Here is a 14,049-nt window from a genome sequence, read left to right as displayed (position 1 = left end):
AGCCCCGTTATCCCGGCAGACAGGGCTCATCCCGGCCCCGCCAGCGTAGCTACCCGCCGCCCGTCAAAAAGTCCACACCCATCATGGCGGCACCCGCCGCCACACCCATCATGGCGGCTCCCCAGTGCCGCCCCCCCCCAAGGCCACACCCATCATGGCCGACACCCCCAGGCTGCGAAGAAGGGAGACGGTCTCCGCGGAGGGGCTGTTCCTTCTTTTATTGGGTCGAGCATCGCTGCGGGGCCGAGCCCTCCCCGTGGGGTCCAGCCCTTCCCGTGGGGCTGACGGGCCCCATCCCTTTGCGAGCAGTCTCGCGTGTGCCGGCACACGCGTGTGCCTCCCCACACGCGGTGCCCGAGGATCCTTCCCTGGGCCTGGGAAGGAGGGTCCCGTGTCCAGCGTCCCATGTGTGTGCCACCATCCCCCAGGGCCTGGGGGGGGACTACGCTGAGCTGGGGGCGACATGGCCATCATTGGCCTCGCTCAAGTTGGCGGCCCACTCCTTCCTCTGGATGGTGCCCATCTTCTCCTCGCGGAACTGCTGCCGCTCCTCCCGCGGGATCTTGACGGCGTGGTACTGCGGCACGGCCGGCGGCGCGTAGCGCGCCCGGCGGAAGAAGCCCAGCTGCGGGGGACCGGCGAGTCAGGGCCCCGCAGGGACACCTTGGCTTTGGGAACGGCTCCGCGAGCCCGTGGCACTGGCGCTTGTGCCGGCGCTGGCCCATCCCTCGGCACTCACCCCAAAAGAGCAGGGGCGTGCGCTTTGCATCGGCGCTTGTGCAACCACGCACCAGCACTGCAAACGCTCGCACGTCCCGGTTTGGGCACAGCAAACAGTTGCACAATCGCGTGCCGGCACTGCAAACCCACCTACACCCACACTGCAAACCCTCGCACACCCACACACCAGCACTGCAAACCCATGCACCAGCACTGCAAACCCTCGCACGTCCCAGTTTGGACGCTGCAAACCCTCACACACCCGTGCACCAGCACTGCAAACCCTCGCACGTCCCGGTTTGGACACTGCAAACCCTCGCACACCCACGCAGCAGCACTACAAACCCCCGCACGTCCCAGTTTGGACGCTGCAAACCCTCGCACACCCACACAGCAGCACTGCAAACCCTCGTTCCCTCCACCCTGACGCCGCACACCCACGCACACCCGCACGGAGACCCTGCAAACCCTCGTCCCTCCGCCTCGGCACGCCGCCAGCCCTCGCACACCCGCGCAGGGTGGCTGCCAGCCCTCGCACACCCCTGCGCACCGGTGCTCGCTGCCCACTGGAGCCAGGGCGGGAGAGCCCTGCGTTACCGCTCGCCCTCCAGTGCCTGCTTCTCCACCGCGGAGGGCTGCAGGCCCAGGCGGGCCCGGTAATAGTTAGCAGCGTAGCGGGACTTTCGGCTGCTCCGCTTGAAGAAGCCACACTGGGGAGGAAGCGAGAGGGTGAGGCTGGGCAAGGCCAGGCTGCGTGGCACGGCACGGCATGGCACAGCATGGCACAGCGTGGCTGGGGTGGCACAGCATGGCACGGCACAGCCAGGGTGGCATGGCACAGCACGATGTGGCATGGCACAGTTGGGATGGCTGGGGTGGCACGGCACAATTGTGGCATGGTGTGGCATGGCACAGCGTAGCTGGGGTGGCATGGCACAGCATGTCCAGGAGACCCCATGTCACAGGGAGGGGGACACATCTTGCCACGGGGACCCCGTCCCCTCACCTTCCACAGGATGAAGACGAGCAGGGCCAGGACAAGGATGCCGGCCAGCACGGCCAGCAGGATGACCCACCACGGCACGCCGCCGGCCACCGCCGCCCCAGGGTCCAGGTAGATGGAGACGGGAATCTGGGGAGGGGAGGATGGTCAGGGGCAGCAAGGCAGTGGGTTGGGGGGGGGCCGGGGTGCTGGGGGGGCCAGACCTGCGTGGAGGCATCCTTCAGCACGAGGTTTTTGATGGAGGAGGTCACCGAGACGCTGGCACGCACGATCAGCTCCACCGAGGTGACGGCCAGATACTCCTGTGGCGGAGGGGCACAGGATGGGCTGAGCCCCCTCCGCAGCCCAGGGGGGACCCGTCCCCGTCCTGGGGGGGCCCGTCCACGTCCCCTCCTACCTCCAGGAAGGTGCTGTTCCAGAGGCGCCCACGGGCCGTCAGCACGGCGGCGCGCTCGAAGCTGTACAGCGGGCAGCGGAAGGCCAGGCAGCGTGCGGTGCCCTGGGCACAGTCCTGCGGGATGGGATAGGATGGGGGGGATCAGCCCGGCCAAGCACCCCACCACCAGCCAGGGCACCCCAAGATTAAGTGTGCTGGAATAGGTGCACCCCAGGAGTGGGTGTACTCCAGCTGCTGGTGCACCCCATGCACGGCGGCACCCCAGCAGTTGGTGCTCCCCAGGAGCAGGGGTACCCCAAGACTGGGTGCACCCGAGAAACAGGTGCATCCCAAGAGTTGGTGCTCCCCAGGAGCAGGGGTACCCCAGGACTGGGTGCTCATCAGGATCATGGGTACCCCAGGAGTGGGTGCTCCCCAGGAGCGGGGGTACTCCTGGACTGGATGCACCCCAGAATTGGCTGCACCCCAGGAGTGGGTGCCCCCCAGCCCCACTCACCAGTGTGACATTCTTCCTCCTCTCCGCAGGTGCCGGCACCCACCAGGACCCCGGAGTGGGTGCCTCAGCGCCGTCAGCCTCCCCCGGTGGCTCCTGGAGGGGGGAAGGATGGGCATGAAGTGGGGGCGGCAAGGACCCACCCTGGCCACGGATCCATCCCCATGCCCCCCTCCTGCGGCGGTACCAGGGCCAGGCGCAGCGGGTTGGCGGCAGGGCTGCAGGCCGCCCGCTGCCCCGGGGAAGCCGCCAGTTCCAGGTGCAGAGGGTAGAGCAGCCATTTCCCATTGCTGATCTCGTGGGGCCAGAGGAGGGTGAGGAAGGCTGAGCCCAGCGTCTTCAGCGACTGGCCCCGGTTGGAGACCTGCCGGGGTGGAGTTGGGGGGAATGGTGGCGTGAGCGGGGCAGCACGGACCCCCCCACACGCCACAGCCCCCCCCCCATCCAGCAGCGTAGGGCAGGAAGGGGAGCAGCAGGGCTGAGACCCCCGGCGTCCCGCGTGCCCCCCCGTCCCCTCGCCGCAGGAGCCAGGCGTCGGGGTGACTCACCGTGACTTCGAAGCGCACGGCGCTGCCCACCTGGCTCTCCCGCCGCACGGCGCTCTCCCCCCGCACCACCCCGCCAAAGAAGAGCCGGGGTGGTACGGCCACACTGTGGGGACAGCCGGAGGTCAGGGCAGCCCTTGGGGGTGGGGGTGGTGGTCCCGGACCCCCCCCCTTCCCGCCCTCACTCACCCCGTCACGGAGAGCGGCAGCTCGATGACCACGCGGGCGCGAGCCACCACCGGCTCCAGCCCAGGCTGCTCGCTGATCCTGGGGACAAGGCAGGGAGGAATCAGGGGGGGCATCACCCCCAACCCCCACTGCAGACACACAGAGCCGAGCGTGGGGCTCTGCCGTGGAGGTCCCCGACCCCCCCAGGGCTCACGTGGACAGGGCAAGCTCCACCGCCAGGTCCGTGGTCTGGATGGTGATGCCCAGGGTGCTGAGGATGAGGAAGAACCGCACCTGGGGGCAGAGGGGTGAGGGCTGGGGCCGGGGCCAGGGACCAGGGACTGGGGGCAGCGGGGAGCTGCACCCACCTGAGCTCCACGTTTCATGGGGTTCCCCAGCTCGCACTCCACCTGCGAGCCATTCTGGTTGGCGAGGCACACCACCGGTTTGTCCTGGGGGGGCAGAGAGCTGAGACCCTGCTGCTGGGGGTTCCCCCCAGCTTGCTGCACCCTGGCACTAACTCTTTCCTGCACCCCTGGCACCAGCCCCATCCCTAGGACCATCCTCATCCTTCTGCATCCTGAGGACCGTCCCCATCCTTCTCCATCCCCAGCACCCCCGGGACTATCCCAATCCCTCTGCATCCCCAGATCTGATCCCATCCCACATCCCCAGCAACCCCAGGACCACCCTCTGCCCCCAGCACCCTCAGTACCACCCCCAGAGCACCCCAACCTCACTCTCCCCCCCCCCCAGACCCCCACCGCACCAAGGACGCCCGGCCATCATAGGGGCGCAGGGCAGAGTAGGGCAGCTCCGGGGGGAACGTGGCGGTGAGCATGGCCTCGTGGGCATCGTCCCCGTCCCGCTGTGGCTCCGCCGGGTCCGAGGGCAGGTTGGTGACGTGGATCTCCAGGGCCACATCCTTCTGGTCGCTCATGGCGAAGATTGCGGTGCCATCCGTGCCCCTGGGGACAGAGTGGCTGTGAGTCCCCCACTCCACCCTGGGATGTCCCCAACACCCCACGGGTTGGGGACGCCCCCTCACCTGGGCAAGGGCACGAAATCAGCATCCCCCAGGCGGGCGCAGAACTGGAAGTGGAGCTGGAGGTTGCTCTGGCAGATCTTGTCATCCCCGCAGCCTTGCTTCAGGAAATGCACCTGGGGGGGGACACGGGGGGGACCGGGACACTCCAGGCAGCCCCCGTGCGGGACGGTGCACCCCAGACCCCTGGGGAGGTGGGGGGGGTCATGGAACACGGCCAGGTTCCTACCTCAGTGCGGTGGCTACTGGGCTGCTGGGGGCTGAGCACGGGCAACAGGGGCGGCAGGGTGGCCCCCCGGCTCTGCCGCGTCGCCCCGGCTCCCTGGATGCCGTAGGCGAGGGTGACGGCGATGGGGCGCAGCTTGTCACGGATGCTGTCCTGCAGGCAGGGTGGGCGAGGGTGAGGGGGGGGAACAGGGATGAAGGTGGGGATGGGGATGGGGATGGGGATGAGGATGGGGATGAGGATGAAGATGGGGACCCACCTGGAGCTGGAAGGTGGCTTTGACACAGGCGCGGGCATGCTGCCGGGGCAGCTCCACTGTGTTGGAGAACTGATGCTCAGGGTCCGAGGGACGGCGGCCGAGGAAGGAGACGCGGGGGGCCTGGCCCAGGCGCCGGCGGTCCGTGTCGGCATCGAACACGTACTCCAGCACTGGGAGGGAGAGGGATGGGTGCGATGCCGGGGGGTCCCTTGCCTCCCACCCTGGGGGGCTCCTGTCCCCCCACTGCGGTGCATCCCAAGGTCGCCCCACCCCGCTGCCTGTCCCCACCGCGCTCACCGAGGCGGGGGCTGTAGCTGGCAGGACTGGCCGTGTAGCTGAAGCAGGCTCGGACATCCACGCTGCAGGGGCACGGGGTGAGACGGGCGGCAACCACCCCCGGCCGTGCCCCGGCTGTGTGCCTTGGGGGGGGGAAGCGGGTGGCACCCACCAGACGCCCTCCTGGTGCTGGCAGTTGCTCTGCTCCAGATCGATGTTGGGGGGGAGAAGGGAGACATTCCTGGAGACATGGATGACTGGCCGGGCCCTGCCAGGGGAGAAATGGGGGGTGCCAGGCTGGGCCCCCCCACCCTAAGCCTTGCGCAAGACCCGGCACTCGCCCCTTGCATGGGATCTCTGGCCGGGACCAGGGACCAGAGACCCCCTGGCTGAGGGGGCTGGGAGGTTTGAGGGGAGCCCTGCGATGGGGGGCGCTCGGGGATGGGGATGCCCAGGGAGGGGGATGCCCAGGGAGAAGGATGCCCAGTGATAGGGATGCTCAGGGAGGGGGACGCTCGGGGAGGGGGATGCCCGGGAAGGGGGATGCTCAGGGAGGGGGATGCTCTGGGATGGGGATGCTCTGGGATAGGGATGCTCAGGGATAGGGATGCCTGGGGAGGGGGATGCTCGGGGATGGAGGCAGCACAGGGGTAGGGGCTGCCCCAGTTGGGCTCCTGTGGTGGGCACTCACCTGTACAGCACGACGGTGTCGGAGAGGGAGCCGACGAGCAGGTCAGGGTAGAGGTTCCCATCCACGTCCAGCCCCCCCGAGAGTGAGTACCCGAAGGCCGTCACTCCCACGCCCTCCCCGTCCAGGACCTGGGGACAAGGCACCTGTGACACTGGGAACCGGTGGGAGAGGGGCAGTGGGCAATGCACCCCCAGGCCCCGCACCCCCTCACCTGTGCCGGCTTTGCTACGATGCCAAGGTTGCTGCCATGGTAAATGTAGACTTTGCCGGCACCATCAAAGGGGGCTCCCACAGCCAGGTCTGGGGGGGGCAAGGACAGGTAGTGAGGGGGGGCTAAGACCCTCCCAGGACCCTCTATGGGATGCAGCCCCCTCCATCTCCCCCCCCTGCCAGGACGCAGGCTGTGTTCCAGCCCATCGGGACCCCAGACACCCCCCCCAGAGCCCCTCACCCTCAAAGCCGTCCTGGTTGAGGTCCCCAGCGGTGCTGAGGGCGATGCCGAACATGGAGCCGCGGGTGCCATTGAGGCGGAGGGGGGTGGCGGAGTCCCAGCGCCCCGCCGGGTTGATGTAGACGTAGGCAGCCCCCCCGATCTCCTCCTTGCGCTCAAAAAAGTGGGGGGCCCCCACCACCAGGTCCATCCAGCTGCAAGGACGGCGGCTCCATCACCCTCCCGGCCGCGGCAAGCCATCCCGGTGCACCGAGCCAGGGCAATACGCCGGCACAGAGATTGGGGGAGTGGGGGGGGCCCGAGCTGCCATGGCCATGGAGGGTCCCCCCAAACTCACCCATCGCTGTTGAGGTCGAGCACGGCGACGGCGTAGCCGAAGGCGGAGGTGAGCTGCTGGCCGGGCAGCACAGCCTCGGGCACCAGGCGGTTGGCACTGTCGCGGCGCAGGATGACCACGGCCCCGGTGTGGTTGGCACGGGGGGCTCCGGTAACGAAGCTCAGCTCCCGTCTCCGCGTCAGCCCCGCGCCCGAGTCCACCGAAAAGCCTGCGGAGGTAGCGGGGAGGGGGCAGGCGTCGGTGCCTGCCTGGCCCCCGGCCCCCCCACCCGCCATCTGCCCGTCCGTCTGTCCGTCTCTCTCTCTCTGCTCAGCCCTGTGTGGCCAGGTCTCCCATCGGGGACCCTCGTGCTTTGGCGTGGGAAACGTGTGGGGGGGGCTCTGCTCGTGCCTCAGTTTCCCTGCTCTGTGCTCCCTGGGGCACAGCAGCTGTAGCTGGTGGGGGGGGGAGGGCTGCGGGATTCCCTCCCCGGCTCTGGAGCAAGGGGGAGCAGAGGCTGCCAGGGTGAGCAAGGACCAGCCCCTCCCCACATTGCCAGAAGGGAAGATTTTGGGGAGAGAAAGGAAGATTTTGGGGCCAGAGCAGCAAGACCTGGAGCAGAGCCGGAGGGGGACTGGAACCCACCGCCCCCAGCTGGAGAGAGCGGCAGAGCCCCCTCCATGGTGGGGGGCCGGGAGCCCCTTCCCCACATGCAGCGGTTGCAGTGCGCAGCCCCCCCCCCCCCCGGCAGCCGTGCAGCCCCCCGGCAGCCCCCAGCCACGCTCTGGCTGGCTACGGCCGCTCTCTCCCCCCGCGGGAACCGTGCAACCCCCCCCCCCAATGCAGAAACATCTCTGGAGGGAACAGCAAGGGGACAGTGGGGTGCTGGGGGGCCACGCCAGGCTCTGTGCCCCCCCCGGGCTCTGCCCATGCCCCCCCCAGCCTGGCGGTGCCCCCGCCACAGCCCCAGCACAGCGACGGGACACAGGACAAGGACAAGGACAGGGATGGGGGCTTGGGGGTGTTGGGACCCCCACCCTGGGGGGGGGTGACAGCCACAGGCGTGTGCTCGCAGGAGATGGACCCCAGAGGGGTGAGAGCGTGCGGCGGGGGGGTGTGGGGTGTGCAGCCACACGCGTGCACGGCTGGGTGTGCAAGGAGGTGTGCATGCGGGGGGGTTGTGCAAAGGAGGAGTGTGCTTGGTGCGTGCGTGCAAGATGGGGGGGGTGATGCTGCGTGCACGGAAAGGCGCGGATGGAGGTGTGCTCGGTGCATGTGGACACGCATGTGCACACGTGTGCGCGTGTGCTCGCAGGGCCCGGCGGAGGCTGTGGGAGCTCTCCTTTCCTCTCCCTTCCACAGACACGGGGGGGGACACACCACAGGACACGGCTCCGGGGAGGGTGGCACACGGGGACGCCGTCGGTGCCGGCGTTTACGAACCCAAGTAGCTATTCTGGGCCACGTCGCCGGCCGCGCCGGGCACCTTCTCGCTGGGCTCGGGGGTTTTGTAGACCAGCTGGTCGGGGTCTGAGCTATCAATGTTTGTCACAAAAAGCAGCCCTGCGCCGCGGCCGGGCGGGAGAGAAAGAGAGAGGGGCGTCAGGGTGGGCATCGTGGCCGGGGCAGGCTGGAGCCGGGCGGCTGGGACGAGCGGGGGTCCCACGGCAGCGATGTGGGGGTCCCCCGTGCCGTGCCGTCGCGCCGTGCCCGGGCTCCGCCGTGCCCGTACCGAAGTAGCTGTTGGCGGGCACGGGGATGAGCGAGGGGTCCTGGTCCTTCTCGCCCCCGGCTTCGTAGGGCCCGTCGTCGTAGCGGAGCAGGTCGAGGGAGCTCTGGTTAAGCAGCTCCACGCGCAGGTTCCCTGCCGAACCGAGGAGGGGTGAGGGGGGCCGGGGTGGGGACCCCCCCCCCCCCAACCCAACTGGGGACCCTCCTGCTGCCTGGGGACAAAGGGGCACCGGAGCTGCCCCACGGCGCTGCGCTCGCCGGGCGGACCTGGCCCTGGCCTTGGCATCCCGACACACGGACACGTGGCTGTGGCGTGTGTGCACGTGTGCCCCAACCCACGCATGTACACACACGGGGCGCGCGCACCCCCCCCGGGTACTCACACACACACAGTGTGCGTGTATGTGCACACACCTGCACACACACTTGCGTGCATGCACGCCCTCACATGCACACCCCCGTGTGCTCACACCCACAGCATGAACACACACCTGTGGTGTGCTCACACCCCCCACACGTGTGCTCACACCCACAGCATGTGCACACATCATGCATGTCTGTGCACGTGCCTGCACGCACGCTTGCATACGCACACCCATTTGCACACCCACCCACACCTGCACACTCATACAGCATGCACACACCCATATGCTCACACATACAGCGTGCACACACACCTGCTCACACCCACAGCACAAACACACACCTGTGCTCACACCTGTAGCGTGCTCTCTCTCTCACACACACATCTGTGCTCACACCCACACGTGCTCACACATACAGCGTGCACACACCCACAGCTGCTCACACCCACGTGCTCACACCTACAGCACGCACACGGCCACACGCTCGCCCCTAGACCACGCTCGCACGCGGCACCCAGGCACCCATATGCTCACACCCACAGCTTGCACACCCATCGCACACGCATGCGCACACCTTGCACGCCTGTCCAGGCAGGAACGCGCACCCACATGCACCTGACCAGCCACACACCGCCCCGCTCCTGCACCCTCGCTCAGCCCGGGGTCGGGGGGGTCCCGGCCACCCCCCCAGCCCTCACCCTTCCAGTTGTAGGTGCCGGGGGCCCCGAAGAGGATGTAATGGTGGTCGGGGCTGAAGGCTGCGGCCAGGCCCTGCTGGCAGAAGCCGAAGCGGTCGTGGCCCTGCGGCCGCCCCTCACAAAACTTCCACTCGCCCCCGTCCAGCTCGTCCCGCACCCGCAGGTCCTGGCTCAGCACGAAGCAGCGCCCGATCACGTCCCGCGTCTCCAGGGGCTGATGTACCCGGTGCCGTGACTCGTACAGGTGGGCGCACGTCTGTGCACGGGGAGGGGGGAGTGTCAGGAGGTGCTGGGGGACCCCCCCACCCCTGCAGCCCTCGCTGCCGGTTCTCCCCCTCTCCCGGTGCTCACCACGATCTTGCCGCCGGCACCTTGGCTTTTCACGCTCACCCCCAGCCACTGGTTCTCCTTGCTCTCCCGCTGCAGGTCCACTGGCGGGGACGGGCAGCGTCAGCCCCTGCCGGGACCCCTGGGTTTGGGGAACCAGGGGGTGGCCCCCCTGCAGACCGAGCACCCCCCCAGCTGCACAGCTCACCTCCTTCGTCGATGGGCACCCGCCAGCAGTCGGAGAGCTCGGGGGTCAGCGGGCAGGCGAAGAGCCCCCCGGTCCGGTTGGCACCTTGGCTGGGCAGCGCCGGCGCTTGGGGGGCCCCCACCAGCAGCCTGCCATGGCAAGGAGCCCCCCCGTCAGGGCACGGGCCCCCCCCCCGCCACGAGCCCCGGCCGTGCACAAGCGGGTACGTGCGATGCTGGGTTTGCACAGACGCGCTGCCAGGTTTGCACACCCGGTGTCCACCCCTGGCACCCATCGGGAGCATCCCTGTCCCCACGCAGCTGTCCCCACACCCCCGCACCGATTTCACGCCGTTGGCCGTGCCGGCGCGGTGCATTGCCCAGCACGGTGCCAGCCCGCCCAGCCGAGCAGCTGCAGCCCTGGCGCGGCCGTTCGCAGGCCTCAGCCGCAGCTCGGTGCACGTGTGGGCGGGGGACAGGGCACAGGAGGTGACGCACACCCAGACCCCCCCACTCCTGCCCACTCCCTGCCCCGTCCCCCTTGGTGCAGCAGGGTTGGGGGCACCCTGACCCCCACCCAGACCCCCACCCTGCGCAGCCCTCCCCAGGGTTCCCAAGGGGACGGGGCTTGCTCCTCTGTCGGATGAGTGCCGTGCTGCCGGCGGCTCTTCGGTGGCCGTGGGGCACCCGCGGCCACCCCCAGCCCCTCTGCCCTGGGGGACGGTGGCCTCAGGACATGAGGGAGCCCTGGGGGGTGGCGGAGAGGCAGAGCCGGTAAAAATAAACTGGAATTCACTCAAAATAACCCTGCAGCAACATGCCCAAAAAAGGAGGGAGCCAGACAGAGGCACAGGAGTGCACCCTGCGCCAGGGCACTGGGCACTGCCCGGGGTGCCAGGGCCAAGGGAGCGGGTAAGGAGCCCGTGGGGCCGAACCCATCCCCGAGACCCGCCGGGGAGCGGAGGGGACGGGCAGGGGGACACCGGTGCGGTGCTGGCGGGGCAAAGCCCAGAGCAGTGCCGGCTGCTCTGTAAACACCTGCCCGGGTGCCGGGGCACCAGGGAGCGAAAATAACCCTCCCGCCGCCAAGAATGTGGAGAGGGCGGCTGCCGCGGCCGGGCGGCTTCGGCCGGCGCCACCGGCCTGGCGGGGGGACGAGGACAGGCGGTGGCATGCCAGGGCATCGGGGACGAGGAGGGCGGCTGGGCCCTCGTGAGCGGGTGGGGAGGCGCGGGCGACAGCGCCCCAAGACCTGCCGGCTCCAGGGGGTCCCTGTCTCTGAGACCCCCGCCAGCAGCCCGATCCCCTCTGGGGGGGCTCACAGGTGCCACGGGGACCACAGGGGCTGGGATCTGCGGGGGACACGGGGGGACACAGGGGCTGGGGACGGTGACCGCAGCCGGTGGCTGCCCTGGCATGCGGCGGGTGGGCGTTTGCCAGCTCAGCGGCAAGCGGGCGCGGGGGAGGCGGCGGGCACGGCCCGGGGAGGGGGGGGCCCGGCCGGGGGGGGGGGGGGGGTGTCTATCCACCCGAGCACCCTGAGGCTGCGCTCGGGGCATCGATCGCCCCCCAATTTCCCCCACCCCAGCCCCGGCTGAATAATTCGGGAGCGGCGGCAGCGCAGGCGGCGGGTCCCCGCGCCCGTCCCCGTCGCCTCGGGTCTCCAGCCCCGTTGGAGTCTCAGCACCCCGAAGCCGTGAGGGGCAGGATCTGGACCCTCCAGCATCCCGGGGAGCGGGGGGGAGCCCCGAGCGGCTGCCCCGAGCGAGGGGGGGGGGGGGCACAGACCCGAGGAGGGGGACACAGAGCGGGGGGAGACCCGACCCGGGACAAGGATCCACGGGGACAGCCCGGCTGTCCGGCGTTGAGGGGGGGTGTCCACGGCTCCCGCGCCCCTCCCGGCCCCGAGGGTCCGGACCCCCCAGCCGCGCCCCCCCCCCCCCCCCTCCCCGGGGGTCTCCCGCACTCACCAGCCGGCCGGCTCGGGGCTGAGCTGCCGGTGCAGAGCCACGGCGAAGCCGAAGAGGCTGCCCTTGTCGCCGTCCTTCAGCAGGGTGCTGGTGGCATCCAGGTTGAAGGCTGCGCTCGCCATCAGCCGCAGGCAGAACCAGGGCAGCCAGAACCCCCGAGCCCCCGCCATGCCGCCGGTCACCGCCGCTCCCCCCCTCCTCCCGGCTCCGGCCGCCGGCGAGGAGGAGGAGGAGGAGGAGGAGGAGGACGGGGAAGCACGGCCCCCGCCCCGCCTGCCGCGGGCTGGGTCCCACCGTGTGTCACCGCCCGGGTCGCCCAGCCCGGGGCAGAGCACCGCAGCAGCCCCCCCCGGCCCCCCCACCTCGCTGCACGGTGCATCACAGCCCGTATCGCCGCGTACTGCACCCCAAATTCTGGTGCATCACACCCATCACCCCGTACTGCACCCTGCACGGGGTGTCAGACCCCGTATCACGATGTACTGCACCCCAGATCACGGTGCATCGCACTCATCACCACCTTGTACTGCACCCCACACGGGGCATCACACCCCATATCACAGTGTACGGCACCCCACATCGCAGCGCATCACACCCGTACTGCACCCTGCCCGGGGTATCGCACCCCACATTGCAGTGCATCACACCCATCACCCCAAACGGCACCCCGCACGGGGCATCGCACCCCGTATCGCAGTGTACTGCACTCCAGATCATGGTGCATCACACCCATCATCCCGCACTGCACCCCGCACAGGCCATCGCACCCCGTACCACCCTGTGCTGCACCCCGCATCCCAGTACCTCGCACCCATCACCCCATATTGTGCCCTGCACAGCGCTGCTCAGTGCAGTGCACCCCACATCACAGCGTACTGCGCCCTGAATCACTGCGCATCGTACCCCTTATCGCAGTGCATCGCACCCATCACCCCTTACAGCACCCTGCACAGCGCTGCACCCCCATATCGCAGTGCATCGCACCCCGTATCACAGTGCATGGCACCCCACGCTGCACGGACCAGCCGTGCCCACGTGCGCAGGCAGATGTCGAAGCCCCCAGCCCCAGCCCCAGCCCCCTGGGAGGTCTCCCCATCCAGGCACAGCCCCGGGGGCACCGGTGACCCCCTCCCAGCCCCAAACTGCTGCTCACCCCCCTCCAGTACTGCTGAAATGGGGCCACGTCCCCCAGGGCCGGGCACAGCACCAGGGCTGGGCAGCAGGGGATCCCTGGCCGGGGGGGTTGAGGCGGGGGCAATCGCCCACCTCTGGACCCTCTGTGAGCCAGGATGGAGCGGAGGAGCACTCACAAGATGTCTGCTGAGCGTAGCGTGCCAGGACGGCAATCGGGCTCTGCATGGTCATTGCCAAGAGGCAACACCCCAACAACCCAAAACCCAATCACCTGCAGTGATACCCTGATACCCCAATACCCCATCATCTGTAGTGATACCCCAATACCCTGATACCCCAAAACCCCGTCACCTGCAGTGACACCCTGATACCTCCTCCACCCTTGGGCTGGGAGAGGAGTAAACCCCCCCCCGCACCCCAAAACAAGAGGAGCAGCTGGCTCCCCAGCAGAGTGGGACCCCCGCACCCCCCACACCAAAGGGGCCGGTGCCTTCGTAGGCTCCTGGGGGGTGGGGGGGCCAGCAGTACCGGCACAGCAGGGTCCCACGGGAGCAGTTGTGGCTCGAGCACGGCCCCGTGCCCCAAACGGCAGCTTGGGGGGGGGAGGGAAAGGGGGGGGCTGTCATATTTTCCAGCACACTGGCTATTTTTAACCTCTCCCGCTCTCCAAAGGCCTGTGAAGATATTTGGGAGCTGGCAGGGCTGCTCCGGCTGTGTGAATGAGCTCCAGCTCCACGCTAGATGCAAGAACAGTCCTTCACCCCGAGCTCCTCCTCCTCCTCACTGCCAGCCAGCCCTGTGTTCGGGGGAAATGAAGGCAAGGCCAAGAGGGTCCGTGCCCCCCCCAAATCGCCCCCCGCCTGGCTGCCATCCAGCCCTCCCCACGCTCACCCGTTCTTTCCTCTTGCGCAGCCCAAATCCCTTCCCAACGTCCCAGCCGTCACGCTCCCGACGTGGGAAACAGCCGATCCCTGCCTGGGAGCGGAGGACGGGAACAGACCCAGTCCCCGGGGGCTGCTCAGCCTCCTGCAGCCCCCCCCTCGCACCC

General features: G+C 69.1%; 1 protein-coding gene across 13 annotated transcripts; it reads right to left on the bottom strand.

Moving 5' to 3' along the window:
- Positions 1-193: 193 nt before the first annotated feature.
- ITGA7 (integrin subunit alpha 7) lies at positions 194-12,061 on the bottom strand. 13 transcript variants are annotated; one of them, XM_049818809.1, is made up of 26 exons: positions 11,868-12,061; positions 9,920-10,047; positions 9,736-9,815; positions 9,385-9,640; positions 8,323-8,454; positions 8,034-8,153; positions 6,612-6,819; positions 6,275-6,468; positions 6,035-6,123; positions 5,824-5,951; positions 5,305-5,400; positions 5,154-5,215; positions 4,857-5,026; positions 4,601-4,750; positions 4,375-4,487; positions 4,096-4,294; positions 3,695-3,778; positions 3,541-3,620; positions 3,348-3,425; positions 3,162-3,264; positions 2,801-2,977; positions 2,617-2,709; positions 2,121-2,234; positions 1,927-2,025; positions 1,727-1,852; positions 194-625 (listed from the first exon to the last, which is right to left on the bottom strand). In XM_049818809.1, exons 1-26 carry the CDS (start codon positions 12,035-12,037, stop codon positions 443-445), a joined length of 3,432 nt encoding a protein of 1,143 aa, XP_049674766.1. In that variant the 5' UTR covers positions 12,038-12,061; the 3' UTR covers positions 194-442. The 13 variants fall into 13 exon arrangements, with proteins under 13 accessions (XP_049674766.1, XP_049674767.1, XP_049674768.1 ...); XM_049818806.1 differs by lacking the exon at positions 11,868-12,061 and adding an exon at positions 1,271-1,430 and having other exon boundaries at positions 512-625; positions 9,920-11,347; XM_049818814.1 differs by having other exon boundaries at positions 523-1,430.
- Positions 12,062-14,049: the final 1,988 nt, after the last annotated feature.

Source organism: Accipiter gentilis, chromosome 16, assembly GCF_929443795.1.
Source record: "Accipiter gentilis chromosome 16, bAccGen1.1, whole genome shotgun sequence".
Taxonomy (NCBI): domain Eukaryota; kingdom Metazoa; phylum Chordata; class Aves; order Accipitriformes; family Accipitridae; genus Astur; species Astur gentilis.
This window is presented reverse-complemented; position numbering and strand designations above follow the sequence as displayed.

Coding starts and splice junctions, on each gene's coding strand:
- ITGA7 (XM_049818804.1), bottom strand. CDS start 11,315: ATGCCAGGGCAGCCACCGGCTGCGGTCACCGTCCCCAGCCCCTGTGTC. Junction 3,426..3,540: donor GTGGAGCTTGCCCTGTCCAC/GTGAGCCCTGGG, acceptor CCTTGTCCCCAG/GATCAGCGAGCAGCCTGGGC. Junction 626..1,726: donor TCGTCTTCATCCTGTGGAAG/GTGAGGGGACGG, acceptor GGTCCCCCGCAG/CTGGGCTTCTTCCGCCGGGC.